This window comes from Vigna unguiculata, chromosome 3 (genome assembly GCF_004118075.2).
Source record: "Vigna unguiculata cultivar IT97K-499-35 chromosome 3, ASM411807v1, whole genome shotgun sequence".
NCBI lineage: Eukaryota > Viridiplantae > Streptophyta > Magnoliopsida > Fabales > Fabaceae > Vigna > Vigna unguiculata.
This window is the reverse complement of record NC_040281.1, coordinates 51,955,613-51,974,765: the sequence shown is the minus strand read 5'-3', so window position 1 is coordinate 51,974,765 and position 19,153 is coordinate 51,955,613. Positions and strand designations below refer to the sequence as shown.

Below are 19,153 nucleotides of genomic sequence, written 5' to 3'. Positions count from 1 at the left end.
TATATGATTAAGGTGCTTAAAATGTTCTAAATGGACAAGTCATGTTCATTATGCACTCCAATAGTTGTGAGGTCGTTAGATGTTGATAAAGACTTTTCTTAGACCTCAAGAAAATGATGAAAATCTTTTTGGTCTAGAAGCACCATATCTTAGTGTCATAGAAACACTAATGTATCTTGCGAATTATACTCGATCTAATATTGCATTTGCTATAAATTTGTTAAGCAAGATATAGTTCTTCAACTACAAGAAGAAAATGGTTTGGAGTAAAACATATACTTCGTTACTTTAAGGGTACTACGAATATATTCCATCCAAATGATTCAAATTCAGACCAATGGGTTATGGATATGCATGTTATTTTACATATTCTTACAATATCACAATGGTTGATCACAAACAAGATGTTTGTTCAAATGTGGTAGCACAATGGTTTCATTAAGGTATATGAAACAAACCATAGTAGCAACATCGTCTAATCATACAAAATTACGAGGAAAGTTGTGAATATGTTTGGTTGAGGTTTATAATTTAACATGTGCAAGAAACTTGTGACTATCCCCGAGAAAGATGGAATCAACAACCATATATGAAGACAATAGTATATTGTTCAATTGAAAGGATGATATAGATATCCAAAAATTCGTTCATCTGAAAATATGACAAGTCTATTTGTAAAGTTTTTGCCAAAAAAAACTTTTGAGCAAATGACTCACAAATTCGGACTCTGTCACCTTAATGATGTAAGTTTACATGAGGGGGAGAAATAGAATATGTGATAAACAATATTGTATTAAAGAATACAGAATGTTGTAGTCTTTATGGTAGATATTTGTATTAACTAAGTTGATTTGTTTCCTTTATGGATTACATATTGTATTTATAAATAGGACTCTTCCTATCAATAATAAGATACAAATGAGTTGCTCCCTATTCTCTATTCTCTATTGTTTCTTCTCTTCTCTATTATCTGTCGTCATTTTCTATGTTATTCGCTTTATTTCATAACAATGTTTGATTTATAAGCGAATTATAATTTTGTAATCATAATAAAAATTATTTTAAATAAAAAAATTATAAATTTATAAGTTAGTATTTAAAATATTTTCTGTTAACTAGTTATTTATGTCTCTAAAAATGTTTGTTATTTAATAATATTTTTTTGTTTGGAATTAAATGTGATTCAATGAAATATATAATAATTATCTTTGATGTGATTTTATACTTAAATACTCTTTCAATATTTTAAATGCTACTAATTTTACTTATATATGTATTTCAAAACGATCTCAATATTTAATTTTACAAAAATAAATGAATTATATATTTAACAAAAAAACATATTTATATATCCCTTTCTATCAGACGTAGTTAAATATAATCATCATAATAACAATTTTGTTTTCTTAAAATTGCAATATATTAATATAATAAAAATGGGATAAAAAGAAGGTTAAAATATTCTCTTGGTCAATGTTTTTATTGAAAAATCTGAAATAGGTCCTAAGATTTTTTTTAGTCTCAATTAGGTCCATATTTTTGAAAATGTGTAACAATTAGGCTCATTCCGTTAGTATAGAGTTGACGATGTTAAGGATATGCCACGTGTCAGCTTCTCATTTTTTTAAATTTTTTATTTTTTTTGATTTTTTTAATTTTTTTTGAAAATTATTCATGCCACGTGTCACATCAATATTGTGTCACGTGTCAAGTCAATAAGGTGATACGTGTCAAATCATTGTTTGAATCTCAATTTGGTCCACATATTTGTTATTTTAATTATATTTCAGTCCATTTTTTTTTAATTTTCAATTTCATCCTTTCCAAATTGAGATCAAATTTAACTTTTCTATAAATTTTATAATGATATTTTTATTAAACATTTTAATAATATTAAGTTTATTTTATATTTTGTTTTAAAATTTTAAAATATTTATTTTAACTTGTTACAAAATTGTTTTAAATAATTTATATACAAATGTTAGAGTTGGTTTAAAATTAACAATTTTATAAATTTAAATATAAAATTTTAAAATAATTTTGTAAAAAGTTAAAATAAATATATTTAATTTTTTTTTTTAAAATGGACTGAAATGTAATAAAAATAACAAATATATGGACCAAATTGAGATTCAGATAATGATTTGACACGTGTCATCTTACTGACTTGACATGTGGCACAATACTGACGTGACACGTGACATGAATAATTTAAAAAAAAATTCAAAAAATAAAAAAAAATTCAAAAAAATTCAAAAAAATGTGGAGCTGACACGTGGCATATCCTTAACACCGTTAACTCTATACTAACAGAATGAGCTTAATTGTTACACATTTTCAACAATATGGACCTAATTGAGATTAAAAATAATCTTAGGACCTATTTGAGGTTTTTCAAAAAAACATGGACCAAGGGAGTATTTTAACCTAAAAAGAAAGGAGCGACTTGTACACATATAAAATTTAATAATAAATTCAACTATTCTCATAATTTTGTTTATCACAACATTAATATAAAGCAAATAAGTGGTTTTTTATAAGATCAAGAGACGAATAAACAACCAACATTAAGATATGATATTTTTTATTGTATATATTTAAATTTTGGTGGTATATATTATTTTTTATCGAATCAATTGTTTCATTTCATTTTTTATTGTATTTTTTTATAAATTTTATATATATATATATATATATATATATATATATATAACTCTTTCAGAAACATATAAGAGAACATTATGAAATCATCAAACTTTTACAGTAATAAGTGAAAATACATGTGCGGAAATATATGCATAAATGATTACATTAAAATAATATAATTTTAAAATTATATGTAAATTTATTATTTATATGAATACTAATTAAAATATATAATTATATATATATATATATAATTTTGTAAAAGTAAAATTAAAAACTTATGTAACTGTTATTTTTTTAAATAAAAAATTATTTAATTATTTGAAAATAGTTATTCTCCTGAAAAAAATAAATTATTTCTTCATATATAATTTAAGGTAAATACATGCAATATTTCGCGCACACATTTCTAAATATAACGATGTAATCTTTAAAATGTGTATTTAAATAAATTGAAAAGTTTTCTAAATATTTTGTAATATATATATATATATATATTTATTTATTTAATTATTTGTTGTGATGAATTTTAATAGTTTTTTAAACTTCTAATCTTTGAAGGAATTCTTTTCATTTTTTAAAAATTCTGAATGGGCAAGGACTAGCAAATCAAAACTCAAAAACCCCATACCCTTTTCCTTAAACCCTAACGAAACTTTCACTGAATCACTGTAGCGGCATGGAATCTCTCAGATTGAAAACCAACTACCGCTGCGTCCCAGCTCTGCAGCAGTTCTACACCGGTGGCCCCTTTGTCGTCTCATCGGATAATTCCTTCATCGCCTGTGCCTGCGGCGAGTCAATTAAAATCGTCGACTCCGTCACAGCTGCCCTACGCTCCACCCTTGACGCCGACTCTGAGTCCGTTACAGCGTTGGCACTCAGCCCCGACAACCGCCTCCTCTTCTCTTCCAGCCACAGCCGCCAAATCAGAGTCTGGGATTTGTCCACGTTCAAGTGCGTCCGCTCATGGAAGGTACCGTACCTTATAATTCTTGTTCTCTTCATCATCACTGTTTGTTTTGGTGTGATGAATAGTGTACTGGGATTGCTAATGTTCGCATCGGGTGTAGGGTCATGATGGTCCAGTTATGTGCATGACTTGTCATCCTTCCGGAGGGTTGCTTGCTACTGGTGGAGCTGATAGGAAGGTTCTAGTGTGGGACGTGGATGGTGGTTACTGCACTCATTACTTTAAAGGTCACGGTGGAGTGGTTTCTTGTGTTATGTTCCATCCGGATCCTGAGAAACAACTTGTGAGTACTGTGCTTGCTTTTTCATTTGATTGCGTTCTGCTAGTGAGCATTTTGAGTACTAAATCAAACCAAGTTTTATTCGATTATGCCTAGGGAACCAAAATTTAAAAAATATTTTATAACTGATTCATTACATTATAACTTTATAAATATGATATCAATATTTACAAGAAGATGTTTTACAAAAAGTAAATATAACATCTTTCTATAATATAACCAATTTTGGTCATCTGTATGAATAGAAAGCATCTTAGGTGGAACTCAGAACAACTATTGACTCTATACAATGGCTTACAATTCATAGGCATCATCACTAAACTATTGTCTTATGCTGGCTCTATCATTCTCCTCTCTTTCTTTACCATCATTCATAAAAAACACAACTTTTAGGTTTGATTCATCAACAACTAACTTTGTCAATACTACGAGTTTAACACTATCATCAAGTGGACCATGCTCCACTTATGTTCCACATTGTTGTGTCCTGATTTTATACAATTACATCCTTCATCTTTTGTATACACAAAGTTGGAAGTTGGAATGCACATAAATAAAATATTCACCCTTTTTGGCATCCATTTTGTTTATCTTGGAAGGATGAATAAATAAGTATGTACTCTACTTCCTCTCACAGTATGAGGAAGAAATGACAACACCCGAAGTTTTAAATGTAAGCTTTTTGGTGTATTTGGATGTAACTGAGCCATATCTTGAGAGGAGAAAAAATAAAATCACTGGAAAAGGAATTTGGATGCTTTTCAAACACATCTGAGAAGTATCTAGAAAAAAGAAAGAAAAATAAATATTTCTAACTTTTCGAGTGTGGAAGTATCCAAGAAGTATCAATATCTGACACTTGTATGTCTGTAATACTTTTTTACTTCTGGAGTATTTGGGTTTCATAGGATTACACTGTGCCACTGTACATATTCATGATAGCATGATGCCTTGCTTAGTACTGTCTGAACCATATTATGTGCTTGTACATAATTAGATTGGAATCTTTGACCACTGTTATATGAGTTACATACTATTTAATTGAAGAACTGGGCTTTTTCTCTTGTTTTTTTGATGGATAAGTATAAGAACACATGTTATGATGTAAAACAATGGATTTGTGTGAATTGAATCTCAAAACATTGTGGTGAACATAGTGACTGTTGATGGTGCTTAGGGGTTGATTAGAATTCCATAATAGAGTTGATACAAATGCAATATGATTTATTACTTGTAGTCCTTTTGATGCAATTGGGATTTTATTTATTCTTACCCTGTTCCTCAATTTTAACTATTCCCAACTATTGATTTCACCTTTTCACGTCGTATATTTAACTGATCATGGTGAGATTGGTGCCCCAGCTTTTTTCTGGAAGTGATGACGGTGGTGATAATGCAACAGTAAGGGTTTGGGATGTTTCCAAAACCAAGAAAAAGAACTGTATTGCTACATTAGATAATCACCGCTCAGCTGTGACTTCTTTGGCAATATCTGAAGACGGCTGGACACTACTTAGTTCTGGAAGAGACAAGGTTGGCTCTACATTTCTCTGTCCAACTTTTTGTTTTAATGGAGTATGTTAATTAGTATAGTCCAATAAGTCACCAAATTGGTGTGCTGGTTGTTGGCAGGTTGTAACGTTGTGGGATCTTCACGATTATAGCAACAAGAAGACTGTCATTACTAATGAGGCAGTTGAAGCTGTCTGTGTGATTGGTTCCAGCAGTCCCTTTGCTTCATCTCTGCATTCATATAAGCAAGATGCAAAAAAACGTAGTGGTTCCAAAGCATTCTATTTCATTACAGTTGGTGAACGTGGCATTGTACGCATATGGAATTCTAAAGGGTAAATATCTGAAGATTTTTTCAATCATCAGCGTAAATATTTCTAATATTATGACATTTTGCACTAGTTGCACCTGGGTTGGTTTGTTTAAGCTTTTAAAGAAGTGACTTTAAAGCTATGCTCTGCCTCTTGTTTTTTTTTTTTTGTTTTCTTTTTCCTATTGACAGGGCAGGTTCCATCTTCGAGCAGAAGACTTCAGATGTTACAGCCAGCATAGATGATGATGATGGATCACGTAGGGGTTTCACTTCTGCTGTTATGCTTCCCTCTGATCAAGGACTGCTTTGTGTGACTGCGGATCAGCAGTTTCTAGTTTACTCTCTGGAATGCACTGATGAGTTGTTACAATTAAATCTAACCAAAAGACTTGTTGGATATAATGAAGAAATTGTGGATATGAAGTTTTTGGGGGATGATGAAAAATTCCTAGCTCTTGCTACAAATCTTGAACAGGTATGGGGGTGTGTGTTTTTATCTGGAAATTAGTAAACTGTTGTGATTTAAATATAGTTCGACACTTTCAACCCAGTCAAAATTTGAACATATACATTTTGGTGTGCATTATATATATATATATATATATATATACACATATATATACACACACACACACACACACACACACTAGAAAGCTAAATTTTCTTGACTGCAGGATGTTGTTCTTGTTTAGTTTACAGTTTTCTGTTGTTTGTTCTCGTCGCTTTGTCAATATAGTTGTAATTTGTCAGAATATAAGCACTTTTAGAAGATTTTTATACGTAGAAAATTTGCGGATGGGATTTCGTTTATAGATATATTTCATTTTGCAATTAATTACATAAACTTTGTAAATAAGTCCATTCTGAAATCTTTAGTTCACAAGGCGAATGAGTTATAGTTGTTTCTAAGATGATTTTCCAATGTTATTGTGTTTTGGTGATCTGTGACATATGAAAACCCATTGATCTTTTGATTGTTTTTTCTTTTGGATGAACATCACATGTTTACAGCAGGAAGGATATTGAGGTGTTTGTAATGTCCATTTCTAATTTTGCTTTTCTTCTCAAACAGTTTTACATATATCTCTATCCAAATATTATCTAGTTGTAGCTTCTTAGTGAATCTAAATTAAGTCATTCAGCAAATAATGGAAACATTAAGAAAAAAAGGAAGCTAAAAAAGGAAATCGTAGTCAATAGTATGTTGACAAGACTTGCATATCACACCAACAAACTATGCCCTAATTTTTTGAAACTGATTATCAAATAGAAGTTAACACTTGACAAGCAAAGGATTGAGGCTAGGAGGCCCCTTAGAGCACCTTCTATTTTCAGCATAGTTGAGGAAGTGTTGTGTGATATGATGGGATGAGAAAATTTAATATACGTAAAAGCTTTTTGGTTGGGAGGGATACGGGGGAGATTGACCTCTTGCAATATGTGGATGGTACATCTTTTTGGGGAAAACCACCTTTAGTAATGTCAAACTTGAGAGTTTATTCAAATGTGACAAATCTGAAAACTCGACTCAAATCTAAAATCTAAAATCTAAAATCTAAAATCTGAACTTACCAACTCGGTCGTAAACCAGTAGTTTGTCCTTTTTAATCTAAGTTTAGCACATTCCCACCAAACCCATTCAAAGATTCTACAAACGAGTTAAGACTAAATGGGATAGTGGACTATGAGTTCTATAACCATGATGATGGGGTGGGTTGAATTTGTGTCTGGACTTAAAAGTATTTTTTCGAGAGTGAATTTGGAGGTATTTGGTTGGAGGGGAGCACCTTGGAGAGGTTTGCTAATTTCTTAAATTGCAGGGTTTTACATTTTCCTTTTATTTATATTGGTGTACCTTTGGGTGCTAATCCCCTTCGAGGGGTTGATTGGAAGCCTATTCTAGGTAATTTCTCTTAGAAACTGGCACCTTTGAAACATAGGTCTTTTATCTTTTTGCCGGGAGGTTATGCTTAGTCACTTATGTTTTGTTATCTTTATGAATCTTTTTCCCGTCCATTTTCAAAATTCCGAGTGGGGTGTGGAAGAAAATTAGAAGATGCAAAGAAAGTTATTGTGGGTATGTTAAGAATAATACATTGGGTTACTTGGGAAAAAATATGTAGACGAAAAAAATATGGAGGGTTTGGAGTGACAGATACAAAACTGTTCAATGAGTCATTGGTAGTAAATGGATGTGGGAATTATTTGAACACAAAGCAGTATTGTAGGTTAGAGTACTAGAATTAAAATATGGTGCTTGGAAGGGTAGTGGTAGGGGAGGACATGCATAAATGTATCATTATGGTGGAGAGGCCTATGTAAGGTGCGTGGGGGCAAAATTTACCTTGGTGGTATGACTATATGATGGAATGGAGAATTGGAAATGGGCGAGTTGGGAGGTTTCGGGTAGATAATTGGATGCGAGAAGGTGTCCTTGCATCATGTTATTCTAGACGTCATGCCAATTTAAAACAACAAAAGGGGGATTGTTCTCCGACAAACATTCTGATCACAACTCAATCATGAACATTATTTTCTATACATGGATGTGGGTGGGAGGATATATTCCATCTTGCTCATATTCATATTCCGAGTAACAAGCTCAGGTGAAACTATGCTTGAAGGATGCCAGTAACAAATGGTGGGCATAAAAGAAAGGAGCATGGCTTCAATTGATGGGGTGGAAGTAGAAATGAACACCACATGATTTACCTTGGGTAATTATTTTGGTATGTAAAACAGAAAAAAGGAACTTGCGGGAGCGTAATCAGATTTACATATTGATGAATATAGGAGATGGGGATGTATTATTTTGGAGTCTGGTTAACGTTTATTTATATGCCGCAGCATTGCATATAAATACACTATAACTAGATATTCATTGTTTATTTACTTTTTGGTGATATGTATGTATCGCTTTTAGGTTTAGGTACCTCCTGTGGTACCATTATTATTATAGAATATCTTTCTATGTTCAGCAAAAAATTACCTTACTGCTTGATGAGTATAAAATATTCAGCATTTGATTCTAACTTTAAGGTTCTTACACGTTTTTCATTCTTCATTTTAGCTATGATCTTTAATTCACAAACCTACTTGAGCTTTGCAGGTTCGGATTTATGACACTGCATCTATGTCATGTTCATATGTCTTATCTGGTCACACTGAAATTGTTCTATGCCTTGACACCTGTGTATCAACTTCTGGGAAAACATTGATTGTAACTGGAAGTAAAGACAACAGTGTAAGTATTCCCCCCTTTGATCTTATGATTGTTGAAAATACTTTAAATTTTATTTTATGGGAAGAAGTGCTTGAGGTGCTTCAGTAAGTGTTAACAACAGGTGCCTTATTAACTTCATAGCATGCTTATAGTTATGTACTGGGATTAGTAGTTTAAAACAACTGTCTGCTTGTCAAACAGGTTAGGTTGTGGGATTCAGAAAGTGCAAACTGCATTGGAGTTGGTATAGGTCATATGGGAGCTGTTGGAGCCATTGCCTTTTCCAAAAGAAAGCGAGATTTCTTTGTTAGTGGCAGTAGGTGAGTATTGATGCATTTATTCCTGTTTTGATTCTCAATAGCAAAAACTTGTCTACTTTTTTCTTTTGTGCATGTTCTAGGATTTACGATTTTGTGATCCCTTATGATTCCACCCATAATATCGATTTTAATTACCTTGTCAATACACTGCATAACCATTAAACCCAACATGAAATGTGATACGCCAAGGGTTCCTTCTGTGTGGTTTTCACTTTTGAAGATAGTAGAATTGGAAACGCAGACAAACTTCTCACTGTTAATAGTATAGTTTCATTCACCTTGTTTTAGCATCAGAATCAGTATTAGAAAATTTGTGCTGAATTTAATCTCTTATTCCTTCCCTTTTCGAGTTCACTGAATCCTGCAAGATGTTTTGCTACGCATGGATCATTTTACCCAGATTGCAAATGTGGCCTTCCTTTTTATTCTACTATATGAACTGTATTTAGTAATATGTCATTGAGTGTACTGTTGAATTCATTGGTTCTAATCCTGCTAGCCTTTAGATGGTCCTATTTGTTATTTATTACCTTTCATTGTTTTTTCAGTGATCATACTCTTAAAGTATGGAGTATGGATGGCCTCTCAGACAATATGACAGTGCCATTTAATTTAAAAGCAAAAGCTGTTGTTGCAGCTCATGATAAAGATATCAATTCTGTAGCAGTTGCTCCAAATGATAGTTTAGTATGTAGTGGTTCTCAGGTTGGTAATTATATGTGACTTGCAGCTTACTTTACGCCATTATATCATGTTTTCTAATTATTTTCAGAAATAATTACTGCCACTTGTGCTTTTCTTGTTTTATTCTTGTAAAGTGTCACTAGCTACTTACACTGGCTTCTTTCTTTTACTTATCTTGTTACTTTTTTTCCGTATTATAGTGTTTCCACTGTAGTTACCATTGTCATTGAGTTCCACTTGTATATCCCATCAGGATCGTACAGCTTGTGTTTGGAGACTTCCAGATCTAGTATCGGTTGTTGTGTTTAAAGGGCATAAAAGGGGAATCTGGTCAGTAGAATTTTCTCCTGTAGATCAGTGTGTTGTAACAGCATCTGGTGACAAGACAGTAAGGATATGGGCTATATCTGATGGCTCCTGTTTGAAGACATTTGAAGGACACACTTCAAGTGTGTTAAGAGCATTGTTTGTTAGCCGTGGAACACAAATTGTTTCCTGTGGTACAAGGCTATCCGTTGCTGATTTTCTTTATAACATTTTTATTTTGTCAGTGTGATCACTTAATTAATTTTTCAGGTGCTGATGGTTTAGTAAAGCTGTGGACTGTAAAAACCAATGAATGTGTTGCTACTTATGATCATCATGAAGATAAGGTGCCAGTTGATCCTTGATATTTCTTTTCATCTAATTTCATATTTTTCTGTCTATAATTGTATATACCTGAAAATATGGTATAAATTTGTTGCATGCTTTTTTTCTTTTTTTTTATTGGCAAATTTGTTAAATGCTTAATATTTGTTTAAGCGTAGAAAAAAGTCATTCTATGGTACACCGCTGTTTTGAGTTTTTTTTCTTCTTTAGAAGATACTTTTTTAGGTACCAAGAAAATAACTAAAACAGCTTTTTATAATATCTAATTATCATAAATTGTTGAAAGCATATGTTTTCATTGAAAAAACCGACATTTTGGAAAACTGAAAAATAGGTTAAATTCACCAAAGTTCAGGTTCCTTGTACCTTTTCTTTTGCTGACTAAATTTGACATGCAGGTTTGGGCCTTGGCTGTAGGCAAGAAAACAGAAATGCTTGCAACTGGTGGTGGTGATGCTGTTGTCAATTTATGGTTTGATTCCACTGCATCTGACAAAGAAGAAGCTTTCCGTAAAGAGGTGAGTTCAACCAATCATTCACTACTGATACCCTCATATCCTGAAAATTAAATCAAAGGTTGTGTTTCACCGTGATTCTTGATATAATTGTTGTGAAGATCTAATTGTTCCTATTGCATATCATACCAAATTTATGTTGCTCTTTCTATGAATTTAATGCAACAATGAAGGACCAAGAGTAGTCACAATGTTGGAAATCATCTGAATGGAATTTCTATCGGTAAAACATGCAATATTAGGATTTTATGCAGTTTTTAAATTTTAATTGAAAATACACCGCAATACCTCAAGTATATCCTGAATTAGATAATCAAAGCTGTTTGATTTTACTTTTTATGTTGCAAGTGTGAAATCATGGTTTACTTTTGTAACAAAGTGGTAAAGGGTGGTCTAGGGGTTGGGTGTTTACTTTTCTGAATATTGAGGTTTAGTTAATGGTTATTAATTTTCCCAATAACTTAGTTTGTTTTACATAGTTTATTATATAGTTTCATAACTAGCATAAAATAACCTGGGCATCAAGTGTATGTTTGGTCTGAAGATTTATTTTTTGGGAAATATGCTGTTTTTTCAAAAGCTATCAGAAAGCTGAAAAATGGCTTCCTCAAAATAAGCCAAACCAAACAAATACTAGATCAGTTGCAATGGTAAGCAACTCTTCCCTCGTGCATTTTTTTAATTCTATATCATAAATTCACTCGCAAACAGACAAAGTTATCCACTTCGTTTTACTTCATCGTGGAATAGTTTCAGCTCAAGGATATTTACTTTAGTGACATCGAGAAAAGGGGATTCAAGAAAATTGTCTATAAAAATCTTTTTCTTAAGTTCAAATGGTCGTCCAGATATATTATTACCTGCCCCATGTTTTGTTTTTAGGTTTTTCATATACTCTTTCAAATCACGAGTGCCCTGTGTTTTAGAAAGCATTGTAATGTCTACTTTCAATGCAGGAAGAAGGAGTTCTGAAAGGTCAAGAGCTAGAGAATGCTGTCTCAGATGCTGACTATTCGAAAGCAATCCAAATTGCATTTGAACTGCGCAGGCCACATAGGCTTTTTGAGTTATTTTCCGAGCTTTGCAGGTTAGCAACAATCATTTGGTTGCCTGAATTTTGTTAGCGTAAACTTGACTGGTATTTCTGCAGCAGGAAGAGAGAGGCCGAAGAGCATCTTGACAGAGCACTCAAGGGCTTGGGTGATGAAGAGCTTCGCATATTATTTAACTATGTTCGAGAGTGGAATACAAAACCAAAACTCTGTTATGTTTCACAGTTTGTACTTTTCAGAGTTTTCAGCGTCTTTCCTCCAACTCATATTGTTGAGGTGCGTTTTCTTAACCCTTTTAAGTTTGAAGTGGCGTTGAGCATCTAATCATGCATTTCTTATGTATTATGTATGATGGTTAATGACTGAAATGCTTGGCCTGATTATGGAATATGGTTTTGTACAAATAACCCTTCTTACATTTACTTGTTTTGTTATTGTACTATTTCTATTTTCTTTTTACATAATTTTGCATTGATTTCAGCCTACGTGTAATTGTTGGAATGTTTTTCGAGGAAAGAAAGAAATACGATTTTAATTAACATTTTTTTATTGGTTATTTCAGATTAAAGGGATTGGTGAAGTTCTTGAAGGTCTTATCCCTTATAGTCAGAGGCACTTTGGCAGGATAGACAGACTTGTTAGAAGTACATTTTTGTTAGATTTCATTCTATCAGGAATGTCAGTTATTGAACCAGAAGCTCAACCGACAGAATCAAAGACCAAGTTACTGTTGCAGTCCGATATCCACATTCCGGACACAGAAAATGACATCGAGGAGAGAGATGACTCTCCTGAAATTACCGCTTCAAAGAAAAGGAAATCAAAAAGATCAAGACATGGTTCACATAAGAAAGTTAAGAATGTAGCTTTCAATAGGGTCGAGTCTATACCACTACAGGCATAGGATTGGTGCTTTGGTCGTCGTCTGATGTATACATAATGTTTATTGGTCGATGGAAGAGCAGTTTTGATTCATCCAAATTTTGAAATCTTACCGTCATTTGATAATATGTAAGCGTAGCTACTGTAATTGCATCACTATTGGTTCTTCGAGTAGATTAGTTTTCCGGTCTGCCCTCAATATGTTATAGGAATTCTGCTGTGTAACGAAAGAAAGTTATTGTTCTTGAGAGACTGCTGAGTCGCTGTCAACTGTTGTATGGAAAAGGTAATTTCAAAGGACTTGCACCAAATTTGACCCACAATTCTTATAATGTTCAATTCCTTGTTCCTTACCTTAAATTTAAAATACAAAGGAAAAACCAGCGTTCTGAAGGAGTACTATCGATTTCCTTTATGTTCTGAATGTTCTATTTTATTAAGTCTATGGCTGCCAAAAAATATCTAGTACATGTATTTTATGTATTTGTGCGTCTGAAACAGTGTCTTGTTTCTAGTGCTAGGCAAAGATTGTCATGGTCAGGTCATGGTCCTGTCCTGTTTTCATCAGCATTGTAATACACTGATTAGATGGATTCAGATATATAATGGGTAAACATTGTATGCTGATGACAGTTTTTATCTCTTTTGGTAACCAGAGATGAAAAGCGTAACAAAAGCTTTTAAATCTGCGAAGTGCGAAAGATCGAAAGCCTTCAGTCTACTTAAAGAAGATTATAATTACTATTGGATAAACTTTTAGTATTTGAAAAACAGTGATTTTTAAATAATTTTCAATTTTAAATACAACATACTTCCTTTATTTAACAATTAGTGAAAATACATTCACTGAGATAATGAGAAAAAATCAATATTATAAATATCATAATAATTATAAAAAGATAACAACATATTCTATTTATTTAACAACTACTAAAAATACGCGTATATGTATTATTTTTTTCATGATGAAAATAATAAAATTATTATTGTTGTTATAAAAGTAAATATAATTAAATTCTACAATTTTATTGTAAATACTTTTTGTTTATTTGGTAAGTAATTTTTTTATTATAGTTTGTTATTTTAGTCTCAAATAGTGATTAAATATAAAAAGGTCAAATACAAAATTAAATTTAAAAATAAATGGTAAAATTGGTAAGATCATTATTTTAATTTTAAAAAATCATTATTTGAAAGATAAAATAGATAGAAAATGTGTACATCGAAAAAATTATTCTTTTATATAATAGTATGCATTTATCATAATAAAATATTTTAATAAATTTTTATAATATTTTACATTTTCTAACAGCACGAAAAAAATCAATTCAAATAATATGTAATCGTAAAATATTGGCTGTAATAGTTCAAATTTCATATTAAATTTAAATTGAGGAAAACTAAACAAAGGTTGTTTTTTATTTCAGTGTTTGAAGAGACAAACCCTGCTGGATAAGAGTCTCTTCTTGATTTGCAGTGTTACTCGGTTCTCACAGAAACCAGACATGTCTGAGTTTGAATCGGAAGTTGCAGAAGGTGAGAGGTACCGTGTGGGCTACGCTCTCCAACCCAAGAAAGTGGAAAGTTTCCTTCAACCCTCCCTCCTCGATCACGCCAAACAACACGCCATTGATCTCGTCCAAATCGACCCTTCTACACCCTTAGAACAACAAGGTCCCTTCCACTGCATCATCCACAAACTTCACACTCCACAATGGAACAAACACCTCCAACAATTCTCAGCCACGCATCCAGACACCGCAATCATTGATTCCCCCGAGTTGGTGACTCGCCTCCACGACCGAGTTTCAATGCTCGAGGCAGTCACTCGCTTGCAAATTTCCCTCCAAAATGCCACCGTCGGGGTCCCGAACCAAGTGTTGCTAAACGAACCCAAATCCCCCGATTTCAACAAAATCGAAGAACTGGGTCTGCGATTCCCCGCGATCGCGAAACCGTTGGCGGCTGACGGCGGCGGTGGCTCTCACGAAATGTGCCTGGTCTTCGACCGCGAAGGACTCAACGCGCTGAGCGCTCCTACGGTGCTACAGGAGTTCGTGAATCACGGTGGGGTCGTGTTCAAGATTTACGTTGCTGGGCGTCACGTGAAATGCGTGAAGCGCAAGTCTTTAGGTGATATATCGGAGGAGAGGCTGAGATCGTTAAAGGGGGAGGTGCTGCCGTTTTCTCGTGTATCGAACTTGGGCGTCGAAGACCAGGGTGGCCCCGTGGAGAAAGCTGAAATGCCGCCGCAGTGTGTGGTGGATGAGTTGGCGAAGGCGTTGAGGGAGGCCTTGGGACTTAACCTTTTCAACGTGGATGTGATCAGAGATAGTAAGGAACCAACAAGGTACCTTGTTATTGATATCAATTACTTTCCCGGCTATGCAAAATTGCCCTCTTATGAGCCCTTTATCACTGATTTTTTGTTGGATGTTGTTCGCACTATGGCTAATTAAGTGAATTACAAGCCTGAGGATGATCAATAATGTTAACAATACTGCGTAATCATTTTTGTTATGCTGTTTTTCAATGCTTTCTCTTTTGTATGCCGTTTTGGAGAATGATTGGTAATGTCACATTATATTCCACCTGCACTTTGCACCTGTTATATCTGATTGGGAAATGCTGCTCATTTAAAGTTCCACTAGTCATCAACTGCACTGTGCAGTGCCCTTTCTTGAAATCTGTTTTTTTCCGTGGTAACTTAACTGTATTGGTATGAATCCTTCCCTTCGCTTTGGACTCAACCACTCATTCTCATTTTTTAAAATACTATTTGACAACAAATACACCAGTCCATGAAATTGCGGGAATCTTATTGTGATTTTTAAGAACGATAAATGTCAGTCTCATTAGTTCGTAGGCATCGGTTTTTTAGGATCAAGAGTTTTTCCTCTCCAAAGCTATGCGTCCTCCATCAAAAGCATTCATGGACAAAGTTAGGGTTTTATGAATGAAACAAATATAAACTGTGAAGAATTCATATTTGTTGAGGGTGGATGGTGCTCGCCTCATTGGCCGTGTCTTTATTGATATACCATAACTCGGAGTTGCTTCAGAATCTGATTCTATGCTCTGGTACTTTATGAGATGCTTTATTCTACTACACATTAACAACTACCATAAATTTTAATTTGTGTACAATGAAAAAAAGAAAAGAAAGATTCTGCCATGCATTGAAGGACAATATATTAATTTTATGATGACGAAGTCTAATTACAGATTCACCAAAAGAAAGTACATAAAACATGCGACTCAAAGAACTAGATTTGTGAAAATATCACGATATGTTTTATTGTATATGCGTACACAGGTCATAATGGAGTACTACTGAATACATAGCAAGCAGATAACAAATCATAACCGGGGTCTCAAATATTTACTTCACATAATCTGAATACTCACTAGCTGAATAACTCCAACAAAATGTCTCAAGTGAGGGTGTATTCTTCGTTTGGTAACTGATTGACAGAATTAACAAACAAACAAACGGTTGTCATCATCATCATTGTATACACGAAAGTGATTATGCAGTGGCCCGCGTCTCTTCTGTTGCTGCCTCTCCGCTAGCAGTTGCCTTAGCACGCTTAGCTTCATAATCCTTGACAGCCGCTTTAATGGCATCTTCAGCAAGCATGCTGCAGTGGAGCTTAACCGGTGGAAGTGAAAGATGCTTTGCAATCTCACTGCAGGACATCGATTATGTCAGTTCAAGATCTCATAACCGAAGCTATGATGCATAATTACAATAAGTGTATCTAATACAATATGCACATGGCATGATCATTCTAGAAGTATATAATATACTATATCTTTTAGCCAAGAGTTTAAGAGATTCTCCAGGTTAGAGCATTCAGTAATAGTGTTGTCTTATACTGGACCTAGAGCTCCTTAATTATAATTGGTCATTTCTTTTAAAATTGCAATTAAGTTTCTTTGATTGATTAGGGGTCCATAATCCTTATTTTCCGTTATTTTCCTTTTCTACTTGACCTGAAAATAGTAACTCTTAAAGGGTTTTGATAATTGTCTAGATTCAGTCATTAAAGGATCTTGATAATAGTCTAGATTCAGTCTTTAATTAACATTTAAAAAACGAATAAGGGTTTGTTGATCATAGAAGGAGTTCTCGTGTTGATCTACTGATTTCGAGTGAGTGTCATCTGGAAGGAATTTCCATTTCCAGTTCTATTGTGGTCATTAATGAGGTTGGTAGAGAATTGTAATTCTGCAAGTCCAAATTAATATGTACTACTTAGATATTACAAAACAAAATAAAAATTATAAATCATTTTCATAAAACACTCCTCATAATCTGCAGATACGAACAATATTAGTATCATTTCTTTCTAGAAATAAACCCCAACGAGGACAAAAACCAGTTTTCATTCATCAAGGAACAGAGCTTCTATGTTTCTATATACTATTGGATTTTCACAACTTTTTAAAGTTAGGTACTTCACATACATATAAATATACCGGTGAAGTATCCATGGTTATCGGTATTAAATACGTATCCAATGTGAATATGTGAAGCAAATTAAAGTCTATTGTTCTTCATGAACTATCCGGCAAGATTAAACTCCTAAAGGCAGTACATAACAAAGAACCAGCACAGATTAAAGTACAACACATTTCCAACACTAACCATTCCCTCCACAAAAGATTCTTCTTTCACTTAAAAGGTAAGCTGTCCTATTGCCTTGCGCAGAAACTTAGCACAACATAGCTCATATACATGAAAATAATATATATATATATATATATATATATATATATATATATATATATATATATATATATATATATATATATATATACACACACACACACACACCATCCAGTGTTTTCCAATGAAGATATACGATAGGGCTGATATATTACGCAAAACTGCAGATAATGGTAGGTACACTTACGTATTTTTTATGGACAGAACTTCCTCCATTTGCTTTCCCTTCACCCACTCAGTAGCTGAAAATAAGATATATACATCAGAAAAGTGGTAAATGAGGATAGGACGGAATATAATGAATTGAATCAGGAAACAGAGAGTGATGTTTGTGTTTGGGATTACCAACGGAGGAAGAAGCAATGGCAGAGCCACACCCAAAAGTCTTGAATCGAGCATCGACGATTTTTCCGGTTTTGTCGTCGACCTTAATCTGGAGCTTCATGACATCACCGCAAGCCGGTGCCCCCACCAAACCCGTCCCCACGCTCGGGTCGTTCTTGTCGAACGATCCAACATTCCGGGGATTGTCGTAGTGATCCACAACCCTCTCGTGGTACCACCGCGCGGGAACCCTAACGCCCAACGACGTCGTTCCCAAAACCCTCTTTGCGCCCACTCTCAGCATCTTGATTTTCCCCTCCACCCGACACCAGAGAGACCCAACCCAAGAAAATTGGAAAATATTAATAATAATTCGCTTTTTGTTGGTCCTCGTTTTTGTAGCAAAATCTCAATTTGGTCCTCGTATTTTTATTGGTCTCAATTAGGTCCTCATTTTTGTAAACTAGTATCAATTAGGTCCTTTCCGTTAGTAGAAAACTAACACCGTTAAGTAGGTGCCACGTGTCAGCTTCTCATTTTTTTGATTTTTTTTGATTTTTTTTGATTTTTTTTAAAATTTTTTTTTAAAATTTTTTTAAAAAATATTTATGCCACGTGTCACTTCTGTAATGTGCCACGTGTCAATCTAATATGGTGACACGTGTCAACTTAATGTATGAATCTCAATTTGGTCCTCATATTTGTTAATTTGATTTGATTTCAGTCCCAAATTATTTTAAAATAATTTTAATCTCCAAATTTAGAACAAATTTAATTTTTTTATAAATGTAATGATGATACTTTTATTACAAGTGATATTTCTATTACATATTTTTAACAACATTTAATTTATTTAAATTTATATTTTACATTAAACTTTATTTAAATTTTATTTTAAAATTATAAATATATAAATTAATAAATTTATATTCGAAATATTTGTATAATATTCAATATCAACAATATTTTATAGTTAGCTTAAAAATAACAACTTTATAAATTCAAATTTAAAATTTTAAATAAATTTTATAAAAAATTAAAATAAA

The 19,153-nt window shown here is 33.2% G+C and overlaps 3 protein-coding genes across 4 annotated transcripts; 2 read left to right on the top strand and 1 right to left on the bottom strand.

Annotated features, from left to right (window-relative positions):
- The first annotated feature begins 3,238 nt into the window (after positions 1-3,238).
- Positions 3,239-13,390, top strand: LOC114178254 (transducin beta-like protein 3). 2 transcript variants are annotated; one of them, XM_028064059.1, is made up of 14 exons: positions 3,239-3,622; positions 3,720-3,902; positions 5,262-5,432; positions 5,532-5,746; positions 5,914-6,199; positions 8,834-8,968; positions 9,149-9,267; positions 9,816-9,972; positions 10,205-10,451; positions 10,528-10,604; positions 11,001-11,120; positions 12,074-12,204; positions 12,268-12,445; positions 12,732-13,390. In XM_028064059.1, the coding sequence occupies exons 1-14, from the start codon at positions 3,326-3,328 to the stop codon at positions 13,071-13,073; spliced, it is 2,658 nt and encodes an 885-aa protein (XP_027919860.1). In that variant the 5' UTR covers positions 3,239-3,325; the 3' UTR covers positions 13,074-13,390. The 2 variants fall into 2 exon arrangements, with proteins under 2 accessions (XP_027919860.1, XP_027919861.1); XM_028064060.1 differs by having other exon boundaries at positions 12,271-12,445; positions 12,732-13,073.
- Positions 13,391-14,454: 1,064 nt separating this feature from the next.
- LOC114178345 (inositol-tetrakisphosphate 1-kinase 1-like) lies at positions 14,455-16,385 on the top strand. Its single transcript, XM_028064185.1, has one exon. The coding sequence runs from the start codon at positions 14,557-14,559 to the stop codon at positions 15,508-15,510; it is 954 nt and encodes a 317-aa protein (XP_027919986.1). The 5' UTR covers positions 14,455-14,556; the 3' UTR covers positions 15,511-16,385.
- Positions 16,227-18,462, bottom strand: LOC114178346 (iron-sulfur cluster assembly protein 1). The gene is made up of 3 exons (XM_028064186.1): positions 18,129-18,462; positions 17,971-18,025; positions 16,227-16,740 (listed from the first exon to the last, which is right to left on the bottom strand). Exons 1-3 carry the CDS (start codon positions 18,409-18,411, stop codon positions 16,581-16,583), a joined length of 498 nt encoding a protein of 165 aa, XP_027919987.1. The 5' UTR covers positions 18,412-18,462; the 3' UTR covers positions 16,227-16,580.
- Positions 18,463-19,153: the final 691 nt, after the last annotated feature.